Source organism: Sinohyriopsis cumingii, chromosome 10 (genome assembly GCF_028554795.1).
Source record: "Sinohyriopsis cumingii isolate HCF-2022 chromosome 10, ASM2855479v2, whole genome shotgun sequence".
NCBI classification, from domain to species: Eukaryota; Metazoa; Mollusca; class Bivalvia; order Unionida; family Unionidae; genus Sinohyriopsis; species Sinohyriopsis cumingii.
The window spans coordinates 14,087,588-14,109,928 of record NC_142970.1 but is presented as its reverse complement, the minus strand read 5'-3'; the positions used below and the strand labels follow the sequence as shown (position 1 = coordinate 14,109,928).

Sequence of the window (22,341 nt, the reverse complement as noted above, 5' to 3'; positions counted from 1 at the left end):
GAGACTGACTGACAACTGACCAGCATTCCCTCAGATAATTATACAAATTAAAATGTGTAACACTGCAAAAAGTATTGGTCAAAATGCATCATCCAAATTAAAATAATACAGGATCTTACACCTATGTCTAAGCATTTATATGCCTTAGCAGCCACCAGTATGCATGTAAAGATCTAAACATCCACTATTTTGGGACTAGCCCTTTGGAAGCCATAGTATGCTAGGAAAGATCTAAATATTCTGTTATAAGAACAGGTTATTGGAGCCATGTGTATGCTTGGAAAGATCTAAAAATATTATCCGTTACAGAAAAAAAGCCTTAGCAGCCACTATTAAGCAAGGAAAGATTTAAACTACATTTCTTATGAGACCTGGCCTTTGGAGCCATTAGCATGCTAGGGAAGATCAAAATATTTTCCATTACAAGACCAGGACTTTAGAGCCACTAGCATGCCAGGGAAGATCAAAACATTTTCCATTACAAGACCAGGACTTTAGAGCCACTAGCATGCTAGGGAAGATCAACACATTCTCCATTACGAGACCTGGCTTTTGGAACCACATACATGCTAGGGAAGATCAACACATTCTCCACTATGAGACCTGGCCTAAGGAAACACTAGCATACTAGGGAAGATCAAAACATTCTCCATTACAAGACCAGGACTTTTGGAGCAAATAGAATGCTCGGGAAGATTAAAACATTCTCCATTATGAGACCTGGCCTTTGAAGCCACTAGCATGCTAGGGAAGATCAAAACATTCTCCATTATGAGACCTGGACTTTCAAGCCACTAGCATGCTGGGAAGATCAAAACATTATCCATTATGAGACTGGCCTTTCAAGCCACTGGCATGCAAGGGAAGATCAAAAACATTCTCCATTATGAGACCTGGCCTTTGGAACCACTAGCATGCTAGGGAAGATCAAAACATTCTCCATTACAAGACCAGGACTTTAGAGCCACTAGCATGCTAGGGAAGATCAAAACATTCTCCATTACAAGACCAGGACTTTAGAGCCACTAGCATGCTAGGGAAGATCAACACATTCTCCATCACGAGACCTGGCCTTTGGAACCACTAGCATGCTAGGGAAGATCAAATTGTTATCTATTATGGAAACAGCATTTGGAGTCACTGGAAGGCTAGCAAAGACCAAAAACATCCTCTATTACGAGACCAAACATTTAAAGCCACTAGTAATCTAGGAAAGATCTAAACATTCTCTTTTACTAGACCATCTCCTAGCAACCACTGTTAAGTGAGAAAAGATCAAAACATTCTCCTCCTTTATGGAAACAGGCCTCTGGAACCATGAGTAAGCTAGGAAAGATCTAACATTCTCTGTTATGGAAACAGGAATTAGGACCCACTAAAGTAAAAGTCATGAGGGTCATGTATGTGCACTTACGGAGATTATATTAAACATAAATTGCAAATTCAATTCTGTTTAACCAAAGTATATTCAATCCTGATCTGTGAGTGATCTGCACCTTGAAAGTTATCAAGAAACTACCAGACAAAAACTAACCATCGCTATGGACTTTTACAATGCGGCTTTGTACTAAAATAGGTCAAGAAAAGAGCATGTCAAGTCTTCTCGTCACAAGATAAGGTAGAACAAACTTTTTTATCAACCTGCACAGCTTTTATTGTGACATCAAAACACACAACATTCATTCCGGATTGTACTGGATGACACCTTTAGGCTGATCTCATCCAAAAAAGTCCACGGACTTTAACATCGATTTTTCCTTGCATTATTCAAGGGACGTGTAAATAATGACCTTCCAAAGAAGTATGGATGTGTTAGAAACCAAATAAAGTGAATACTTGCACTTTACTGGTATGCAGATTCAAATTCTAAAAATGACACTCAGAACTGAAATAATCACTGTTGAACACCAACATGACCTGTATGACTTTTCCTATAGTAAGCTGCGTAAGATCTAAACATTTACTGTTAAGGGACCAAGCCTTAGGAGCTACTTTTAGGGTGTGAAAAATGTAAACATGATCTGTACAGTACCTAGCTGAAAATGCACTGTCTGTCCTTGATCATCATCAGTTGGAACCTTAAGTGAAGCTTTCCGCGACTGAACAGGTGACTCATCATCTCCAAACTGAAATGTAGCTCTGGGACTGTCATCTTCAGGAGGCTTGCCTACGTCTACATCACTTTGTGATGGATGAACTTGATTACTGAGATTTTTCAACTCCTGAGTTTGGTCATGACGAACACCCCATTCTCCCATATAAAGTCCAACTTGATCAGCTGACGTGCTTACTTGGATGGAAGGTTCAGACTCAGGAGAAATCAGTCTTGTCTGTTCATCAGCTTCAGATGTGCTTGCACTTTCCTAAAAGAGAAAATTCACAGATAATTCCTTCAGCATTTACATAAAATTCCAATATAATGTATATGAACTTGTTAAAAAGAAATATTAGATAAACTGCACTTATATCAAGATCTAATATGAGATGAAAATTAAATCACGAAATGATAGCAAGAAGCCTATATTTACAATGAATTAATGCAATATACCTAAGTAATTGTGTGTACTATATGGCACAATTATGACCTGATGTACTGTATTTCTGTTCACTACATTTGAATAATTTATAAGATCTTTATCTATATTCATTAGAAAACAGTAAATGATACATTCGGATAGAAAAATCAATTACAACTAAGGTGGCAAAATCTGAAACATTATTTGCAGCATAGCAAAACCAGCCATAAAATGAACCATTGAAATCAGCCTGACTGCTGAATTTCATTTTTGTTGTCTAATCAAATTTTATAATTGAAAGAATTTTAAATTATAACTGGTAAAATCAAGAGATATATCTAAGTAAACTATGTGAATTTGTTATTCTCATATTTTCATTTTGTCTTCCAGTCTGACATGGAGTCTATACTCGTCATATATTCTCTTTTGCCCACAAAAGCAGTAATTGCTGGAGAAGAAAGAAAAGAATCTTGTATTAAATAAATCTGAGTTCCATAGAATTTTGTCTCAATTGTACTGCCACTGAATGACCTTAAAATCAAATGTAATCACTAGAGTATGAAAGTAGGTCAGTGACCTACCTTTGCTCCAATGACTGGAACTTTGCAAATTACATGCAACCATGAAGTTTCAAGGCTATCACTAAACACCCCATTACAAGTGGTCTTAACACTGTTCATTAGCATCAGAAAAGTGATACCCATGTATCTCATTAACTCCAACTACAAACACCAAAGACCCTGATCTGCCATTGCATAATGCTCTGGCAGATCAGAGTTTATGTTGTTTGTTCTTCTGATTACTCCTAACAGACATCATAAACCCACATCTGCTGGCCAATTATATGACAGCAGATCTGGGTGTGTGCAGTTTATATTTGGACTTCAGCTAATAGATATACAGTACTATTCAGGTTTAGCTTGATTAGTCATATTCTGATCATTTATATTTGTTATGTTTTGACAAACTACCACATGTACTTTATGTGAAAATAAAATCTTTGACAAATCAGTTTTATCCCCTGCTCAAACAAATAATCAAGGTGGCAAAATTGTGCTACCTTCCCCACCCCACCCCGCCCAAGAGGGAAATACATGCCTAATTTCCATGATATTTTGAAATATAATTCTGTATTGTTATTTTCATAAAAGGAGCATACAATCTACTTATTTTTGTTCATTTCTATACATTTGAACCAAGAAATTGTGCAACTGTAGCAAGACAAACTTAGATCAATTCAATCATAACCAGACATAACCAAAAGTTGCAAATTTAAATTATCAATCACAGACACAAGCTTACGACTGATGCTAATTTGGTTTGGTGTTCTGTGTTATGCTCCTGAACTTTACAAGTTAAAATCAAGAATTATTAATATTGGTCAGTCTGAAATATGGCTGTATCGGTAATACAGATGGGTGTATAGTAAAACTTTGTTTTGAGGGGAAGCCCTCCTCCCCTCCCTTCTGCAACAAAAAGTGGTCTTTCAATTAAGGTTACAGAGATCATACACTATTTTAATTTTCACTAATATGTCCTACAGTTTAAATCTGGGCTTTACTTAGACACATATCATGCATCAAACACAAATAGGGCTTAAATTTCCTCTAATAAGATCGCTAGATTCTAGCTTTATGATTCATTACAGGTCTTTCGTGACAGGTGGTCCTCTAAGAGAATGGTCATTCAAGGCAGGTTTTATGGCACTCCTTGTGTTTTAAAGAAAAAGCTTTTGCATTTGAATGTACAATCTGTAACCATGAATTGTACATAAGGAAACTGATACACAATATATTAACATTTTGCACACTTAGGTTCTTTCCATGCAAAGAGCACCCTGCTGTTGCAACCTCGGATTCCATGCTACACACATTATGGATAGAATGCTGTCAATGATCACACAATGATTCCATGCTAAACATATTATGGATAGAATGCTGTCAATGATCACACACTGATTCCATGCTACACACATTATGGATAGAATGCTGTCAATGATCACACACAGATTCCATGCTACACACATTATGGATAGAATGCTGTCACTGACATACACTGATTCCATGCTACACACATTATGGATAGAATGCTGTCACTGACATACACTGATTCTGTGCTACATGTTATGCACAAAATGTTGTCATTGACGATACACTGCTTCATGTGATCTTAAGCAATTTTAAAATTTTAAAATGACATGTTCCAAAATAAAGCAAGCACTAAATCAAGTTAGCCCAAGTTTATGTGCATGTAATATAAGCATACTGCATACAAAAATATTAGTGAAAATCCTATTTTATTGTTATATACCATACATTTAAAATGAGTGAATCTGTTTAAAGATTGTATTAATTGGCATCAAATTTCAGTTAACATATATTATATATACAGAGATCAGTATTTACTGGATTTGACAAATAGGCATCACATTACAGTTATATATACTATGTACCGAGATCAATAATTACATCATTCTGCTTGAAATCAAACTCATTTAAGGTCTCCTCAAATGTAAAGCAGCTTGTCAACTCTGAAATCCAGTTATAAAGCAGCTTGTCAACTCTGACTGAAATCCAATAAACAATGGTCAAGTTATGATGCATAAACCAAAAGTTGAGATGAGAGGCCATCAGGGGGCATAACTCCTGAACACAAAAGGCTGAAAATCTTTCTCAGAGATCTCATCACAGCTGCATGCCAAATCTGGTTAAAATACAAAAATCCAGCAAAGATAATAAAATAAATTGTTAATGGACAGACAGACATATGGACATTATTACTATAGGACCATGCTGACTTCACAGATACTAGATTTAACAGAAATATAGTGTGATACCTATTTGGTTCTTGTGACAAAAATTCTGGTTTGCTATTAAACAGCAATGGTTGTTGTTGATGTTGCTGTAGTGTTTAACGCCATTTTCAGCACAAAATAGGCTATACCTGGCCGCCAGTATAAATCATGAAGGAAGAACCCTGGAAAATCCCGGGATGAACCACCAACCCACATGAAGCTACTGACAAGCTTTCTCACATACCCATGTTAGCCAAACCTGGGACTCGAAACAACGCAGACAGGTGAGATGGCAGTGATCCGTAACAGTGAGCACTTTAGACCACAACAACAAAGGTAAACATATACATGCATTAGTTCAAAATATAGTCAAGCCTGCAAAATAACAGCATTACAACAGTGAAATCAGAGTTGGAAATCAGACATAAATCTCAAATCAAAGATGAAAAAAGGAAACTGAAACAGAAGATAAAGAATGCCATTAGAAAACCTGTACAGTTACTTTGTACAATTACTTTCATCTCAGGTGAACAAAAGGTGTTAAATTAATGTTGCAACTCCCTGATCACTTTTGCACATATATTATTTTCTCTTTTTAATACAAGAAGAGAAATGAGCTAAAACAAAATGACCAAAAGCTGTTCAACTGGAACTGAGTTACTAACATAAACCATCCCCAAATTTCAATATTTTGCCTTTTTTCTTGAAGAAAGAACTAATTCTACCCTCACTTTCACTTCTTTCGACAAACAAATCTTTAGAATGAAACAAATCAAGAACTGGACAACTCCAGTCAAACACCAACTTAACACTGCATGATTCTGACTTGGATGCATTTCTTTTTGTAACAGGAGCATCTCTATTTTTTTCTACAAAATATCCACCTCAAAAATATTTCAAAGACATGATACACTGTAAAAAGAGATGATTCAGGCAAATAGTGGAGAATATCTCTTTAATATAGAAGGTACTGTAGCAAATTTAAGCAAAACGACGTATTCTAATGTACTTAAACCTGGAAAGAGAAAGTCTGAATGTTTTGGTTTAGAAGAAATCACCTGTCTATTATTAACCTTGATGAAGACTTTTGTGAGCATGTGTGAGATCACACAGCACATGTTGAATAAATAATGCATATAAATGCATGCAATGAATCCTTCTGTAATATTTTTGAGCTATTGTTTACAACCTTTACAATATATGGTACAATTGCTGTTTATTTAAAATCTATTAAAACAAATTAATCTCCAATTGGAACAAAGTAACAATATCCTGATTCAGTTTTTATCTGTCAGAGAAATGCAGAACAAATCAGCGCTAACCTGGAGAAGAAAAAATTATCCAACTTGCAATCAGGCCCATCTTTTGATTAACTAGCCCTCTGTAACCTACTTCTGTTTCTATTCAGTAAAATATGCATTAAATCTAACCTTGTGTTCACCATAAGAATGATGGCAGTGCAGAACTGTTAATGCATTGCAAGTTAATCAGAAATGTAATCTGGGCAGTTAGTATAAGTAACATACTCACCCATGAACAAACACTCTGGTATGTCATTAATAAAAAATAGACATCAGCAAAATATATATGTTTACCGTAACTAACAAGAAACAGTTAAGATATGCAACAACAAAAATTAAATAGAAAAATGTGATTTTTAAATTTTTCATTAATGGATGAACTTTGTGACTTGGAGCAAATTATTATCATTCCTAATGAGGTCTTCTGATAAACTGTAAATACCAATATGCAATTACTGCATAGAAAGAGATAGTTACTACAATATCAAATGTGATTAAGACAGTATGCACATTTGACAGTGATAGTCACTACTGTATCACATATAAATGATTAGACAATAAATATGCACTGTATTCAACTGACCAAAAATATGGGTTAAGTCACACTGGTCCAAATAACACTACATCTGACCATGTGTACAACTTGATCAAATGAGACATAGTTTTGTATTACAATCAGTTAAATACAATGCAGCTTGTACCATCTCGATGGGACCTGATGTGGCTATCACTGTACCATATCATGCAAGATCCTGGGCCATGCTCACCATCACACAATAAGATTTTATTGACAAAATATTTGGATTATATATGCTCTAACCAATCAGCATGCAGATTTGACTGATGATGATGCCATCTAAAGGATTCCATTTAGATTAATCAGTGATACTCCTCACTAATAACTACGACAGTTTGCTTTGGGGGGGGGGGTTTAATGCCATATTTTACTCACAAGAAACACTATACATGGCAGCCAGTATAACTGGTGGAGGAAGAACCCAAGTAAACCCTGGTAAGAAACACTGACCCATGTAAAATTTAGTGGCAAACTTTCTCACATAAAACACACTGTCACAGCCTGAGACTCAAGCCTATGTGGACTGTGGTGAGATAGCAAAGATCAATAGAGGCAAGTGTGTTAGACTACCCAGCCACCCGGGGCCCCAGTAAAATAGCAACTCTGAATTATGAACAATGTGTGACTGATGAATAGCATAAGATAGAAATGACATACGATTACTGCTAAAGGTGGATAGATAAAACATGAGTACTCATTAACTGAAGCCCTCAGGTGAGGGTGGAATCTGTCAATCAAATATCACACAGAAGAGATTCCAACTGGTCATTAACCAATTCAATCACCAGAATAGTGCAAATCATTACATAACTGATTATCTATATAAGAGCCTGACTAACCAACTATAGCAAACTGAAAGAATTTACTAGACAACATAAACAAACTTTGACAATTTTCATTCAATTTTCATGACATTTTTCATAATGTACTTGCGAGTCTTGTTGAACTCACCCGGGGAATTTTTGAATGTACAAACAATTAAAAGTAACAACCCACCTATTTTAAAGAAACAGATATGCCAATGACCATTTAAAGCATTGTATAGTTGTCCAAGATAAGTCTATATAAGCTGAATTAAAAATAAATCTTACCGAACTCTCATCCTCGACAAGTGCCTCAGGAATGGATGGTGAAAGTTGCGCTGCCTTAGAGGGATAACTCTTTCTCCTACGATCAAGTTTATCTTCCTTTTTCTTTCCTTCCTTCTTTTTGTCATCCTTTCTATCTTTCTTTCTTTTCTTTGATTTATCTTTCTTTTCCTGCATCAATGGCAGCAAGGGAATGTTTTTTAGGGATCGACTTCGAATGGATTTTAGGGGAACATGAATGTGGGGAAATGAGTCCCGTCGATGACCTAGAAATAGAAGTTGATATTTAGTGTATGTCATGTTTGATGTTACAGCACCCCTAATTACAACACACTGAGAGCTAGGAAGTAAACTGCCTTATAATCAGACTGCATTATAATGAAATAGATAATACAGTACTCTCATTATAACACACTGGAAGCCATGAATCATACTGTCTTAATGTGAGACAACATTATAATTAAGTACACAACACATTAAAACAAACTGGGAGCCATGAGGTATACTACCTTAATGTGAGACCTTATAATGAAATACACAACACAATATTCCCTCATTATAGCACTGGGTGTCATGGAGTACCATCTTAATGTGAGACAACCTTATAATTAAGTACACAATACATTACTCCTGCATTATAACACTAGGAACCATGAAGTATACCACCTTACATCAAAACTCCTTTATAATGAAGTACACAACACAGTACTCTCTCATTATTAAACACATGAAGCCAATAAGTACACCACTTTAGAGTGGGGCTCTTATAATGAAGTACATAAAGTAATCCCTCATTATAACACAAGGTCATGAAGTATACCACCTTATAGTGAGACTGCCTTATAATTAAGTATATATGTGAAGTATACCTCCCATAGTGAGAGTGTTTTATAATGGAGTATGTAGTACAGATAATTTTACTGCTAAATGATGAAACTGGATCCATGTCTTAATAATGATTGGCATTACAGTGTAGGGGTGCTGTATAATATTTTTCAAAGATCTGTGACCATGTTTTGTCTCTTTAAATGCCAAATGCCACACAGTAATTTATTGCAAATCACAGGAATGGAAGACCTATATAATAGCAACAACTGATTCTTCATATATCCTGTTGTTTTGGGGGGATGGGAGGGGTCATGGGCAACACCTTCTCACATACTTCTTGTAGTCAAGTTGTTTATATCACATGAAGTCCAAAAGTTTACTATTTGAACTTGATACGCTGGATAGAAAATCACTGTCATTGTATCAATAAAAAGGGGTGTGTGTGTGTGTGTGTGTGTGTGTGTGTGCATGTGTGTGTGTATGTCACAAATTCTGAAAATTGTTTTTAAAATTTTTTTATTTAACTATTTGCCAAGGACTGTAAATGAAAGAAAAATGTCAACTTTTACCATGAATTACATGACTTTTACCAAACAGAAATGAAGTCAAAACTGTATTACAGTTAGGCTGACTGCTATAACTGTAATACCATTGTGCAGAAATCATTTGTATTCATTCAGTCACAATGACATTGACCCTTGACCTTTCAACCCCAAATCAATAGGTTTCTTTCTTGTCCCATGTGCAAGTCAGTCACAAGGTTTAGCAACCAGAGACTATGTAGAACTAAAGTAACTGTGCAGAAACCATTTTCATCTTAGTTCTTATCCAAATGTAAGCCATCCAGCAAGTTTGGTAACTGTAAATGGTGAAGTTATCGAGTTATTAGGTAAACAAAAATTTTCTTCATTCAGGCAGTGACCTTAATCAATGGGCTTTTGACTTCCTCACCCCATGTGCAAGCCACCTACAAGGTTTGGTTGTAATGATAATTATCAGAGTGTGCAGAAACGAAAGTGGTTGGGTCTGATAATCATGGGCAACAACTCTTAAATAATAAAGAATGCTGTAAACTGAACTCAACTAAGGTTTCAAGATTAATAAGCTGCATACCAAAAATGGCTGAAATTCAAACATAATAATTAAGGGGTTAATCTTCTGAAATTCAAAATAATAATTAAGGGGTTAATCTTCTGAAATTCAAAATAATAATTAAGGGGTTAATCTTCTGAAATTCAAACATTATAATTAAGGGGTTAATCTTCTGAAACAAAAGTTGGAGGATGGAAAGATGGACAGGCAGAAAGATGGAATGATGAAAGTGAAAATTAAATTTAATTTTTGAAAAGCACTTACTTTTCAGGGATTTTTTAGTTTTTAGGTCTAGTGGGCCATAAAAGACATCAATCCCAAAGAAAAATACTTCAAATCATACTGGATTCCCAGTTTCACCAATACACATTCTAAAAATGGTATGCCTCATTTATCACTCCTCTACAAAATGATGGAACCTAGTCCCCATTCTCCATCACTCTATAAAACCTCCTTTTCTTGTTATTTCACTTACTTGTGAATTCTTCCTCATCAACTTTTCGGACATCTTTCATTGGAACATCATCTACAAATTTTCCTCTATCAGCCACAACATTCTGAGGTCCTTCAGAAAAATCTTCTATTTTGAATGTAGGTGGAGCTTCAAACAACTTTTCTACATCATCATGAAGATTTCCAGTATCCTCCACAGCCTCCTCTTCCTCCATTTTAAGAATAAAAGAGAATGTATGCTGTGGTGTGACAACAGGCTCAGCTGTTGAAATACTGGCATTAACATCAGTATCTGTTGTAACCTCTTGACTAACACCATTTCCTGTCCTTACATTATCATTTGGAACTATATCCCCTGTGGAAATATACACTGCTCCTGTCACGGTGTCACTGACAACATTGCCTGCTGCTGTGCTCGCACCTTCCTCTGTGATCTCAAGAACAGTCAAAGGAACAGTTTCATCAGAGCTCTCCTGCAAAATAGGAGAAAAAAATTACATAATATCTTTAAATCATAATTAAAGCAGGGAAGCCATTCCTTTCCGACGAAGGAATTTGAAGGATGGATGCTAAAGGAAAATTTGGTTATCAGATAATGCAGCTAGCACCCAATGACAAGAACCCGGTGTAATAACCAAGAAACTGTGCAGCTCTGTTCTGATGATGCCATATATTTCACAGTGTCAAATATTTATGTACTTAAGGGAGATCAAACCACACCCACTGTGATCCATAACTATGGCCATTTTGTTTTGCCATGAGATGTGTCCCATGATCATGTTCTGTCTGACAAAGTATTGGACTTTAATAGAGTGTGATTTATATTAACAAAAGTACCTGAAAGAGACTGAAGCTTTACTGTCTAAAAATGAATAATTCAAGATAAAACCATTTCTGATTGAGCGATAAGATTTTCAAATTAGCCACTGTGGAATATTAGCTGTAAAATCAATACTATTTTCATTTAGAACAAATTAGACATCATTAAAAGACTTTTGATGAAAAGCCTTGTTGATATGACTATCAATTCAGGAAAATGTGAATGTTAAACGTGGCAGCCACATTTGAAGTCAGAACAGTGACACTTTCATTCAGCACCAACTAGATATTATAATTAATATTCTGGTGTCATAATTAATATTCTGGTGTCATAATTAATATTCTGGTATCGTAATTAATATTCTGATATCATAATTAATATTCTGGTGTCAAAATTAATCTTCTGGTGAAAACATTATGTTAACGACTTTGCATTAGAATCAGTAGCAACACCAAGATTTTCAAGATGGCTACAATGGTGGCCATACTGGATGTCTTACTGACACCACAGGTAAAACAATTCATTGATTTTGCCATATCAATACAACAGACAACAATGCAAGAGGTGACAAATCTAATTTTCTCTATTGCTTCATATTTGGCTACTTGGCTCATTGATGGAGATCTAAACTTCCATGCAGTGAAACATGCTCCATTCAATACTGTTCAGTAGTTATTGTTTGTTCAAATCCAGGGTAAACAATAACCACTGGTCAACTGAATGTAACGTATTAACTCCATGACACACCAGGCGTGTTGGTAGCCAAACTCAATCCAATTGGATACAAAAAGCAGCCAAGAAACTTTGCATAAAAGTGGCCATTAATTATCAAAAAAGTACTTAAGTCATACATGGGGATATAAAAATTAGCAAAGACTCATCAAGGAGGCAAATTTCAAACACACTAGTTAGTCACCTTATATTAATTTTAAAAGTTAAAGGGGGAGTGGGTGTTATCAATATAGTTTTCTTTTTTTCACTCACAGAATCAACTGCTTGTAGTTGCAGCAGTTGTTTTGCGTCTGCAGGAAGTAATATAAGGGATTACTGTTAGTATTCCCCGCTTCTGTACCTGGACCTTTTCTAGAACAGATTTTCCTTGCATGACTAATTTGTACCATTCTTCAGTTTTGAAGATAACACAATAACACCTTCCAAATTAAAGTGAAGACATGAAATTGGAAACAAGATGCTTTTAAGCATTCATGAAATTCAAAATAAAGAGTGTGGTCTCCAAGATGAGTACTGAACAGGTTATCTCTGTCTGCACACTGGAATTATGACCCACATATAAAATCACATGAAATGGCACCACCCTGTCACTGACAATTATTCTGAAGATGACAAGGCCTTCAAGTTGATATCCATATTGATAATGTATCCTACTGCAGTTTGTGTATCGTGATCTTCATTGATAAGTAACAAAGATGTATTGTTTCACCCCAACTGGCAACATTTATTTTCATCTAGGAGTAAAAATGGTCAAGACAATGGCCATATTGGATACCAGATCAGTACCATTTTTATATGAGACCAACTAGACACCATAAAAAGTCTTCTAGTGGAAACCTAATCCTGACAGAACTTTCCTTTCAAATGGAATAGCAATAACAAGATTTTCAAGATGGCTACCATGGTGGCCACTCTCAATGTCAGATTGGCACAAAGATGAAACAATTCTTCAATACATTTATGTTCTTCTGGTAAGAACCACATGTCAATATGACTTTCCATTCTCAAGGAGTAACAATCACAAGATTTTCAAGGTGGATACCCATACTCACTTAGGCCCAACCAGACATTTAAAAATGTCTTTTGGCAAAACTCATGCTGATATGACCATCCATTCAGTAGCAATAACCGTATTTTCAACATGGCCACTGTGGCAGCCTGATTGAATCTCTAAGTGGCTTCATTTTCAACAATGACCAAATAGACTTTATACCAATGTGTGTGTAAATTTACATGGCAATCCTCCAAGTAGAAGAACTGGATGACGGACATAAGACAAGAGGCCATCCTATTAGCTCTTCTGGTTTATGACCAGTAAGGTGGAAAATGCTAAAGGTAAAGATTAGCTGAAGTCAATAAACCTTTCTGAACAAAAAAAAACATTAAAAAAAATATGAAAGGTAGCTTTGCAACAAAATTATTTAAAAAGGATATAAATAAGATTCGTGATTAACTATATCAAAATTTTTTTTAGCAATATTCAATAATGTATCCCTTAAACAGGATACTATACATGCATTCCATGGAAGAGCTATTGTCAATTTTGCAGGCTTGCAAAATAATTTAAATACTGAATTGTCACCATTGCTAGCAACAACTGCATCACTAAAGGTAAGAAAGAAAAAGTTAATTTCCACTTAGTTCTCAGTTCCAATTTTGAAAGGAGGCAACTCCAACTTTACTGATGCACAAATTTGTTAATACTGCGTCTCAACTTGGTTTATATTTTTTCATCAATTTAATAACATTTTTATTGTAACAACAAAATAATATTAAAATCCACTACAAATTTATCTGTGTAAGACAGGAGATTTATGATGTATCACAAAAGACGCTAGTACTGTGCACACACACCCCAAAACAAAAAAAAACAATACTTTAAAAAAAAATGTTTCTCTTGCTATCTTGTACTCTTGCTTATACTGTGGTTTATGTGTATGGACCCCACTGAGAAGACTTATTGAGCAAGAGGTGTGCATGCATGCCAATCTCAAGTTAACAAACAGTTCATATGGGTGCAAATTTCTTAACACTGAGTACGCATCCATGAGGTTGTGGTGTTCTAACAGAGCCAGGTACCAAATATTTGACAAACAAATAAACCAGAAGCATAGTACAACATTCATCTGGTATTAAAAACAAGTTTTAATATTTTGTGTACACAATGACAACTAGCAAAACTGCTTTGATTGCAAATATGATGTTTAAATAATGTCCCTCACCTACATATCACCTACTTACACATGTTTTAAAATACAGATTAACATGTCCAAGTTAACTGTACAAGTAAATTTATACATGGTTTAATTTGTAAATAAATTTTAACTTTGATCACAAATGACAAAATTTCATCCTTGCTATGATGTGTTAACAGAAATCTGCAAAATCCATTAAGAAAAAGAAGCTAATTTTTCAAAAAGGGCAATAAATGAAAAAATCATGACCCAGAAATGTCCTCAAACATGGTATTTAAGTGCAAGCACACCTACAAGTACTTTGGTACTTTTTATGATTGATGTACCAGTCAAAGAAAGGTATATCTATCTTCACTGTAATATTAACACCCAAACTGTAATATTATTAAGGTGGAAACTGTACTTGCAGTGTATCCCCTAGGGGGTGCATGACTGAGAATAAAAAATCTCCTTGGTATCAAAACTGGGGGTCAGACTGAGTAAAAAACAAACTTTGGTATCAAAACTGGAGGTCAAATTAAAATTATGATGACTCTGAAGTGCAAATGAGGGTAAAGGGAAAACTGTGTGCTTGTTGTCTACCATATGTACTTACTGAAAAGTCTAGCAGCAAAAACACAAAAAAAGACCTGTACCTGTGTACCATATATACCTGCTTAAAAGTGCAACAGCAAACACAAAAACTGATCTTCATTTGTGTACCATATATACCTGCTTAAAAGTCCAACAGCAAACAACACAAAAACTGACCTGTACTTGTGTACCATATATACGTGCTTAAAAGTGCAACAGCAAACAACAGAAAAACTGATCTGCATTTGTTTACCATATATATCTGCTTAAAAGTCCAACAGCAAACAACACAAAAACTGATCTGCTATCATGTAATACATTGACAGATCATATTACATGTTTGTTCTACTGATTACTACTAAGAAACTACTGGTATATCATTTTGTGGTTTACAGCTGGACTCAACAAGCAAGTATAAATGACAATATCTGCAGATTTGCTGATTCATTTTGTTGGCAGTTTTATCAGTGATATGATAGAAGAGTTGATGAAATGAAAATATGTGACACTATAACCACTGATAAATGGAAACAAATCTGAACACTAAATTTACCTCTATACTAAAACACTTGGGACAATTTTGTTTTTAAAAACATAATTTTAAAAAACTTAACATGTTATATCCATATCACCATACAATAGGAAAAGTCTGAAGAAAAGAAATGGTGTCAAAATTTCTGGCTGTCGATTTTATTGCTACAAATTTGGACTTTAACCAATCAGAAAATGCCTAACAATAAACCAATCAGAAAGTGATTCACATTATGCCAATCAGAAAATGCCAACATGAAACAAATCATAAAGAGCCTTACATTCTCTGGGGTGTTTTAATTAAATGAGATCACTAACTTGACTTGGTCAAAACAAATGAAATAAAGTATACTTCCTAAATCAAATGATGTTTGTAGAATAAAAAAACGTTAATTTGTGGAAACAGTTATCTTTCCCTCTGACATTCAATATTTAAGCCCCAGGTGGTTTCAGATGAGGCCAAAAATGGACAGCCCAATAACCTTGGATGGGCCGCTGCTGACCCTAGCACCTGACAAGTGAAATTGGATAGGCCGCTGCACCTAATGCATAATGGCTCAAAAACGGAAACCTTGGACCACACAAGAACAAAATCTGTTATACTGCTGCATGTTTTACGACCTATAGTTCCATACTGTGGCCTAGTGTTTTAAGGGTCTGGGGTTCTGAGTTACCACAAAAAATTTCAAGCCATTCACCACTCATTTAATCCAAACCCACAATCAAAAAATCTAAATAATCATTGCATGCTAAATTAATTTTACTGAACAGGAGTGCAAGGTAATGTCTTTCTCTGTTCTCACAACTTTATTTTTCACTTAATCTAGTATTATCCATAAGCACATTAACTTCACAATCTAATTAGAATCTATCCAGCAAGATCTTAATTATTGGCCAAAGGCAATTCAATGTTGGAATGTATAGACTGGCATTTCATGGCACATCAGCACAATATTGGCTATATGGTGCTAATGAAAAGTTAAGTTCTTAAAATGAAAAAATGGAGAACTGCACAAAATATTTATCTTGCTTTGAAAATTCATTCAGGTACAATGAATTTCAATTAAATTCAAAATGACAACAAAACTCTTTTAAAAAAATCTGAATCCACTTAAAACCCACAAACTTGATAATACCTGTAATGTTTGTGATAAAATCTGCAAACTGATGACTACTGTGGTTTATGCTACTTCTAAAGCAGAAGTAAACACGATAGAAAACAAGTACGATAAAAAAATCTTGCAAAATCTGTATCCAGGACCTAGAGTGTTTGAACTTCAAACTATGATAGCCTATGACCTTACAGTGTCACTGTTAAGAGCCAAGAAGTACAACCCATCTTCCCACAAACAACTAATGAACAAAATAACATGGACAATACAACTTGTAATCCAGCCTAAACTCTGATGACATTTTTCTACTGCTTATTAGATAACAAACTGTTACCATTATGTTTCATTAAAAACATGTAAGAAAACAAACACCGATTTTTTCATGACCTGGAACAGATCATTCCCATTTAGGGATTTCCTGAAAAATGAAAGCATTCAGAAGAAAAACAAATATCATTCATGAGACTTGAAAACTAGGGGCATGACAACTCAAATCCTCAAAAATTGTCAGGACAATGAAAATCATTTTTGGTTTTGTCAACTTTCATCCATTAGGCAAATTTTTTAAAAATAAAAATAATCTGATTCTAACACTATTTTTCCATGTCTCTTTGGTTCAAGGTAGTGATCAATATTGGAACTGTGTACTCCACCCACACCAGCTTAGACTGCATAAAAAAAACTATCTTCACTAGCATTTTAACAATTCTTTGTTTTGTGAATCTATAATGCTATAATTTACATGCATTTAGGCATCCATTATAATTGTATTTTTTATTTTGGTATTTATTTTCAGTAGTTTGTTCATCCTGAGGATCTCTGAACGCAGAACCATATGTACTTGTTTACAAGTCAAATCCACTGTTAACAACAATGACCCTGATATGACATCACATAATGGTACGAGTTGTTTGTTCTAGTGATTACTTCTAATAAAGTGCATAAACCCAGATCTGCAGGCGCATCTAGCGATGACAAATCTGGGTCTGTGTAGTTTGCAGTTGGATTATGACTTCAAAGTGAGAATATACATTGTATTACAACTAAATTAGTTACCCTCTGTAAAACACAAATATTGGGGACCCCCGAGTGGCCGAGTGGTCCAAAGTGCTCTTCATTATGGATCACCGCCATTTCACCTCTTTCGGCATGGGTTCCAGTCTCAGATTCGACCAAAGTGGGTATGTGAGAAAGCTTGCAAGTAGCTTCTCGTGGGTCGGTGGTTATTTCCGGGGTTTTCCCAGGTTACTTCTCCACCATTAACACTGGCCGCCATGTATAGCCTATTGTGTGCTGAAAAATGGCGTTAAACCTTACAACAAAAATATTATTATTCATCTATTCAGCACAGTAACTCACTTCTGTCTGTGACAGAAGATTGAATTATCAGCTTTGTTTATTATGATAATGTTCTCACATGCCATTTTGATAGCCTTGTTTATTATAATAATGTTACCATATGCAATCTTGTCAGCTTTGTTTATTATAATTATATTCTCACATGCAATCTTGTCTGCCTTGTTTATTAAAATAATGTTCTCACATGCAATCTTGACAGCTTTGTTTATTATAATAATGTTCTCACATGTAATCTTGTCAGCCTTGTTTATTATAATAAAGTTCTCACATGCAATCTTACCAAGAGAAATGTAATTCAACTGAGCAATCTTTATAATAATTTATTTCATACGATGTACGTATTGGGCATGGTTGAAATGTTAAAATTCACAAATATGTCAAAAAAGAATTTTTTTTTTTACTTTCTAAGATGCACGTGGACAAGTAACTGTCATCGACAGTTTGGATGATTTTATATGCAAAATGATTTTCAATTTCAATGGCCTCCTCCTCCAGCAAACATTGCTTTGTGGCCCAACAAAATTATTTTCATATTCAACTACATTACAGTAATAGCTGACTCAGTTTCTCAATGCCTTACAATAACATAGCGACTATTACAAAAGTACTGTATGTATACACTTAAAATCCTATTTTCTGAAATACTTTTTGTCATTTTGATATCAGTTCTGGTTTGTTTACATCTAGTTTTGTCACAAATCATTCACTCAGGTTCATTTTAATTCGTTTCTAGTGGACCTTTGTCCATTTTAGCTCATTTCCTTTCATTTCGGGTGACCAGGCATGTTCAACTTCAGCCACACCCAATTAAATCCCCACCCTCTCCACCATTATGACCAAATCATCTTGGCAAGAAAAGGAGAAGTATTTTAGGGGAGCAAAAGATTTACAATGCACACAACATAACACTTTCAATTTTTTTCAGTTGATCATCCTGTTTTTAACCTGAAAAGGAAAGGTATACAAAGACTCAAACTGCACCACAGAAAAGTAGCTTATATTACATTGTTTTCTATGCCAACGTAGCTTCATGTTAAATCATTGGCAATTTAAAAAACAAACTCTAATAACTGAGCAAATGACCTTGTTTACTACACATCTCATGACAACCAGTGGGCTCATTATAGGGACTCTTTCATAATATTCATATAAATGGGTTTTAACAACTTTTTAAAAAATAATATTGCTACTTGTTCTGCTGGAGACAAATTGGTGATACGGCTATTTTTATTTATTTATATCAACAGATGTCACTTCTCAGATACCCAGTCATTCAAAACTCATCAGAACAAACAGAAGTTTATTTTTAGCCCCAAGTTTGGTAACCTAATTTTTATGTTAAGGGAGTGAGTGTATGAGGTTAGATAACAGGATATCTGTCAGGGTGCTTGTATCTCCATGGGACAGGACTACTACCTAACTGGAAAAATAAAACAATGCTACAGAAATGGGTCAGATAAGCATGTAAGTTTCTGGCAGTGACCCATCTTATGACTGTATGATAAGTGTTCCTCATTTCCTCCTGTCATGGTCCTTGCCCTAACTATGAGGCATATCAGTTTTAATTAAATTTTGATAACAAAATCATTCACCTGGCTGATACCTTCATGTACCTAGAAGTAAAGTCAATAATAACTGTTGTTAGCCAAGAAATGGAGGTTAGTAGACTCCTTTTAATAAAGTTTCTTTTTCTAAACTTTTTATAAAAAATGTTTTTGCAACTCATACTTTCTTTAGCGATGGCAGAACAGCATTATCCTTGTAAAATTAAACAGCCTAATTCAAACCATTATGCCTTCCATGAAATTGTGTCAAAATTTTCAAGTGGTAGGTAGATAAGGTCCACATTTCTAGTAACAGCAGTCATATTACTCTGTAGGCCATATGGAAATTCCAAGTGCATTCTGACAACAATCTTAAGTAAATTCTGTTCAATTTTTTTAAAAGCCATTTAATGTTCTATTTTTTTTTTTTTAGAAATGGTGGCCATACATTATAGAGGATCAGCATCATTTGCATTTAACAACCTTAAAGTCCTTTTGTCCAGAATATATGAAACATCCTGAAAGTCATTTAGTCCAGAATACATTTTATCACATTTGCAGTTTTTGAGGCATTATTAAAACATTCGTATATTTTAAGTCATAGTCACTATTAACTGATGGTACATGTTAAATTGGTCACATCGATGTAATTTTTAATGGTCTTTATTCAATAAAGCTTTCTGTAAAATTTGGCCCAATTCTATTTAGCTGTTTTGGGGAAGAAGACATTTCGAAAGGTTTGTCCATCTTGCCTTGCAAATGGCAAAAATAGGCCACAAAATTTCCAATTAAGACAGAGCTCTGCATAACCATATTTTAAACCAGCTACTTGTACCCAGATCCACATCTTGTACTAGGACAATATTGGTTTCCTGAAATCCCTCTTTCTAATGATTATTTTTCATTCTTGTTTCAAATAAAGTTTAACATTTTCATGCAACTATTATTAGAACACAAGTCACCAACATTCTGAGTAGAACTTTTCAGATTTACAATTAATACTTTCATCTCTACATTTTCTCTACTGAGTTACAATTAATACTTTGAGATCTGTTCATTTTCTCTATTAAGAGTTACAATTAATACTTTGATCTCTGTGCATTTCTCTATCGAGTTACAATTAATACTTTGATCTCTGTGCATTTTCACTATTAAGAGTTACAATTAATACTTTGATCTCTGTGCATTTCTCTATCGAGTTACAATTAATACTTTGATCTCTGTGCATTTTCTCTATCAAGAGATACAATTAATACTTTGAGATCTGTGCATTTTCTCTATTAAGAGTTATAATTAATACTTTGATCTCTGTGCATTTTCACTATTAAGAGTTACAATTAATACTTTGATCTCTGTGCATTTCTCTATCGAGTTACAATTAATGCTTTGATCTCTGTGCATTTTCTCTATTATGAGTTACCATTAATATTTTGATCTCTGTGCATTTCTCTATCAAGTTACAATTAATACTTTGTGCATTTTCTCTATTAAGAGATACAATTAATACTTTGAGATCTGTGCATTTTTCTCTATTAAAAGATGCGAGATCTGTGCATTTTTCTCTATTAAAAGATGCAATACTTTGATCTCTGTGCATTTTCCCTTTAGACAGGGCACATCATCAAAATTATGAGCACAAAACTTTTTTCATTTATAACTAAAATTTTGACAAATAAAAAACAAACTGAGTAATAAACTTTTACGAGTTGCAACTACAATTTTGATCACTGTCAATGTCCTTTATCTGTCACAATTATAATCTCATTCATGAAAAGTTGTTTGCATCATCTGTCTAATCCAACATCAATCCATACTCCATATCTATCACATCTTCACCTATTAACACTTAATTTAACATCCACCATTAGGCAATCACCCCTGACATCTCACTTTCATTCAAAATGTAATAAATAGTTTTGCCTAAGATATTACATCTGTTGTCATTAATCTACTTCTGAAGGGTATCAAAAAGTACCACAATTCCTGCAGAGCTGCAGATTCCTGCCTAGTTTTTAAACAGCTTTTAAAAATCATACATTGCACCATGTTTTACAGCCTTTTATGAAGAAACTCTTCAACCACATAAATCATATACAATTGTGAGATAAGTGATAGTTTATGCAAGATCTGGCCTAGATGCTACCAAAAGGAACAAAACCTGGATTTCAGACATGTGAGGAAACAGAAATCATGTGACTGACAAGTTCAGCCAGCAAATATTCTGTTACTTTAAGACCTGATGACAAATTTCAGGCCTGGATGCAGAAACCATGAAAATCCCAAGGTCAGAAAAATGTACTCAAATATGAGCATGCAAAGGTTCATCAAAGGGCAGCTAAAAACAAATTCAACCATAAACTTAAAAATCAAGTTAAATGCAAGCAACTGCTCAGAAAGAATGTTAATTTTAAATCAGATTTTCATACAACACAATAGTCCAAGATGTTCTCATTGTGATTCAGAGCACACACACACACACACACAAACATCAATTTAAAAATGTTCTGTTGTCATTTGTAGATGCCAAATATATTAAGTGAACATCACAATGTTTTAAAATAATTCACTGATCATAAAACTTGAATACAGAATTACCTATATTTTATATACTTGCTTTTCTAAAATGTATTAAAATAAAACTTAATTGGTTACTTACCTGCTCATCTGAATCAATCCAACTTATGAATGACATTTCACTCTTCTTCTTCAACCTAAAAAGTGAAACAATATCATCATCATTAAAGAGCCAATGAATAAACCACTGACATCAAATCTGGACACTATTGCAAAGTTGGGCACAACAGGCTAAGTAACACAGAAGAAGTG

The 22,341-nt window shown here is 34.5% G+C and overlaps 1 protein-coding gene across 6 annotated transcripts in view; it reads right to left on the bottom strand.

The window, feature by feature from the left end:
* The window catches only part of LOC149789623 (band 3 anion transport protein-like), a 256,790-nt gene that overhangs the window by 90,588 nt on the left and 143,861 nt on the right, over positions 1-22,341 (bottom strand). For 5 of the 6 annotated variants that reach the window (XM_089971657.1, XM_089971656.1, XM_089971658.1 and 2 more), the window contains 5 exons: positions 22,172-22,226; positions 10,672-11,122; positions 8,280-8,542; positions 6,841-6,855; positions 2,033-2,363 (listed from right to left, as the gene is read on the bottom strand). In XM_089971657.1, the coding sequence (XP_089827783.1) occupies positions 2,033-2,363; positions 6,841-6,855; positions 8,280-8,542; positions 10,672-11,122; positions 22,172-22,207 (1,096 nt within the window). In that variant the 5' untranslated portion in view covers positions 22,208-22,226. The remainder of the gene's footprint in view (positions 1-2,032; positions 2,364-6,840; positions 6,856-8,279; positions 8,543-10,671; positions 11,123-22,171; positions 22,227-22,341) is intronic. The other variant, XM_089971655.1, reaches the window with a different exon arrangement.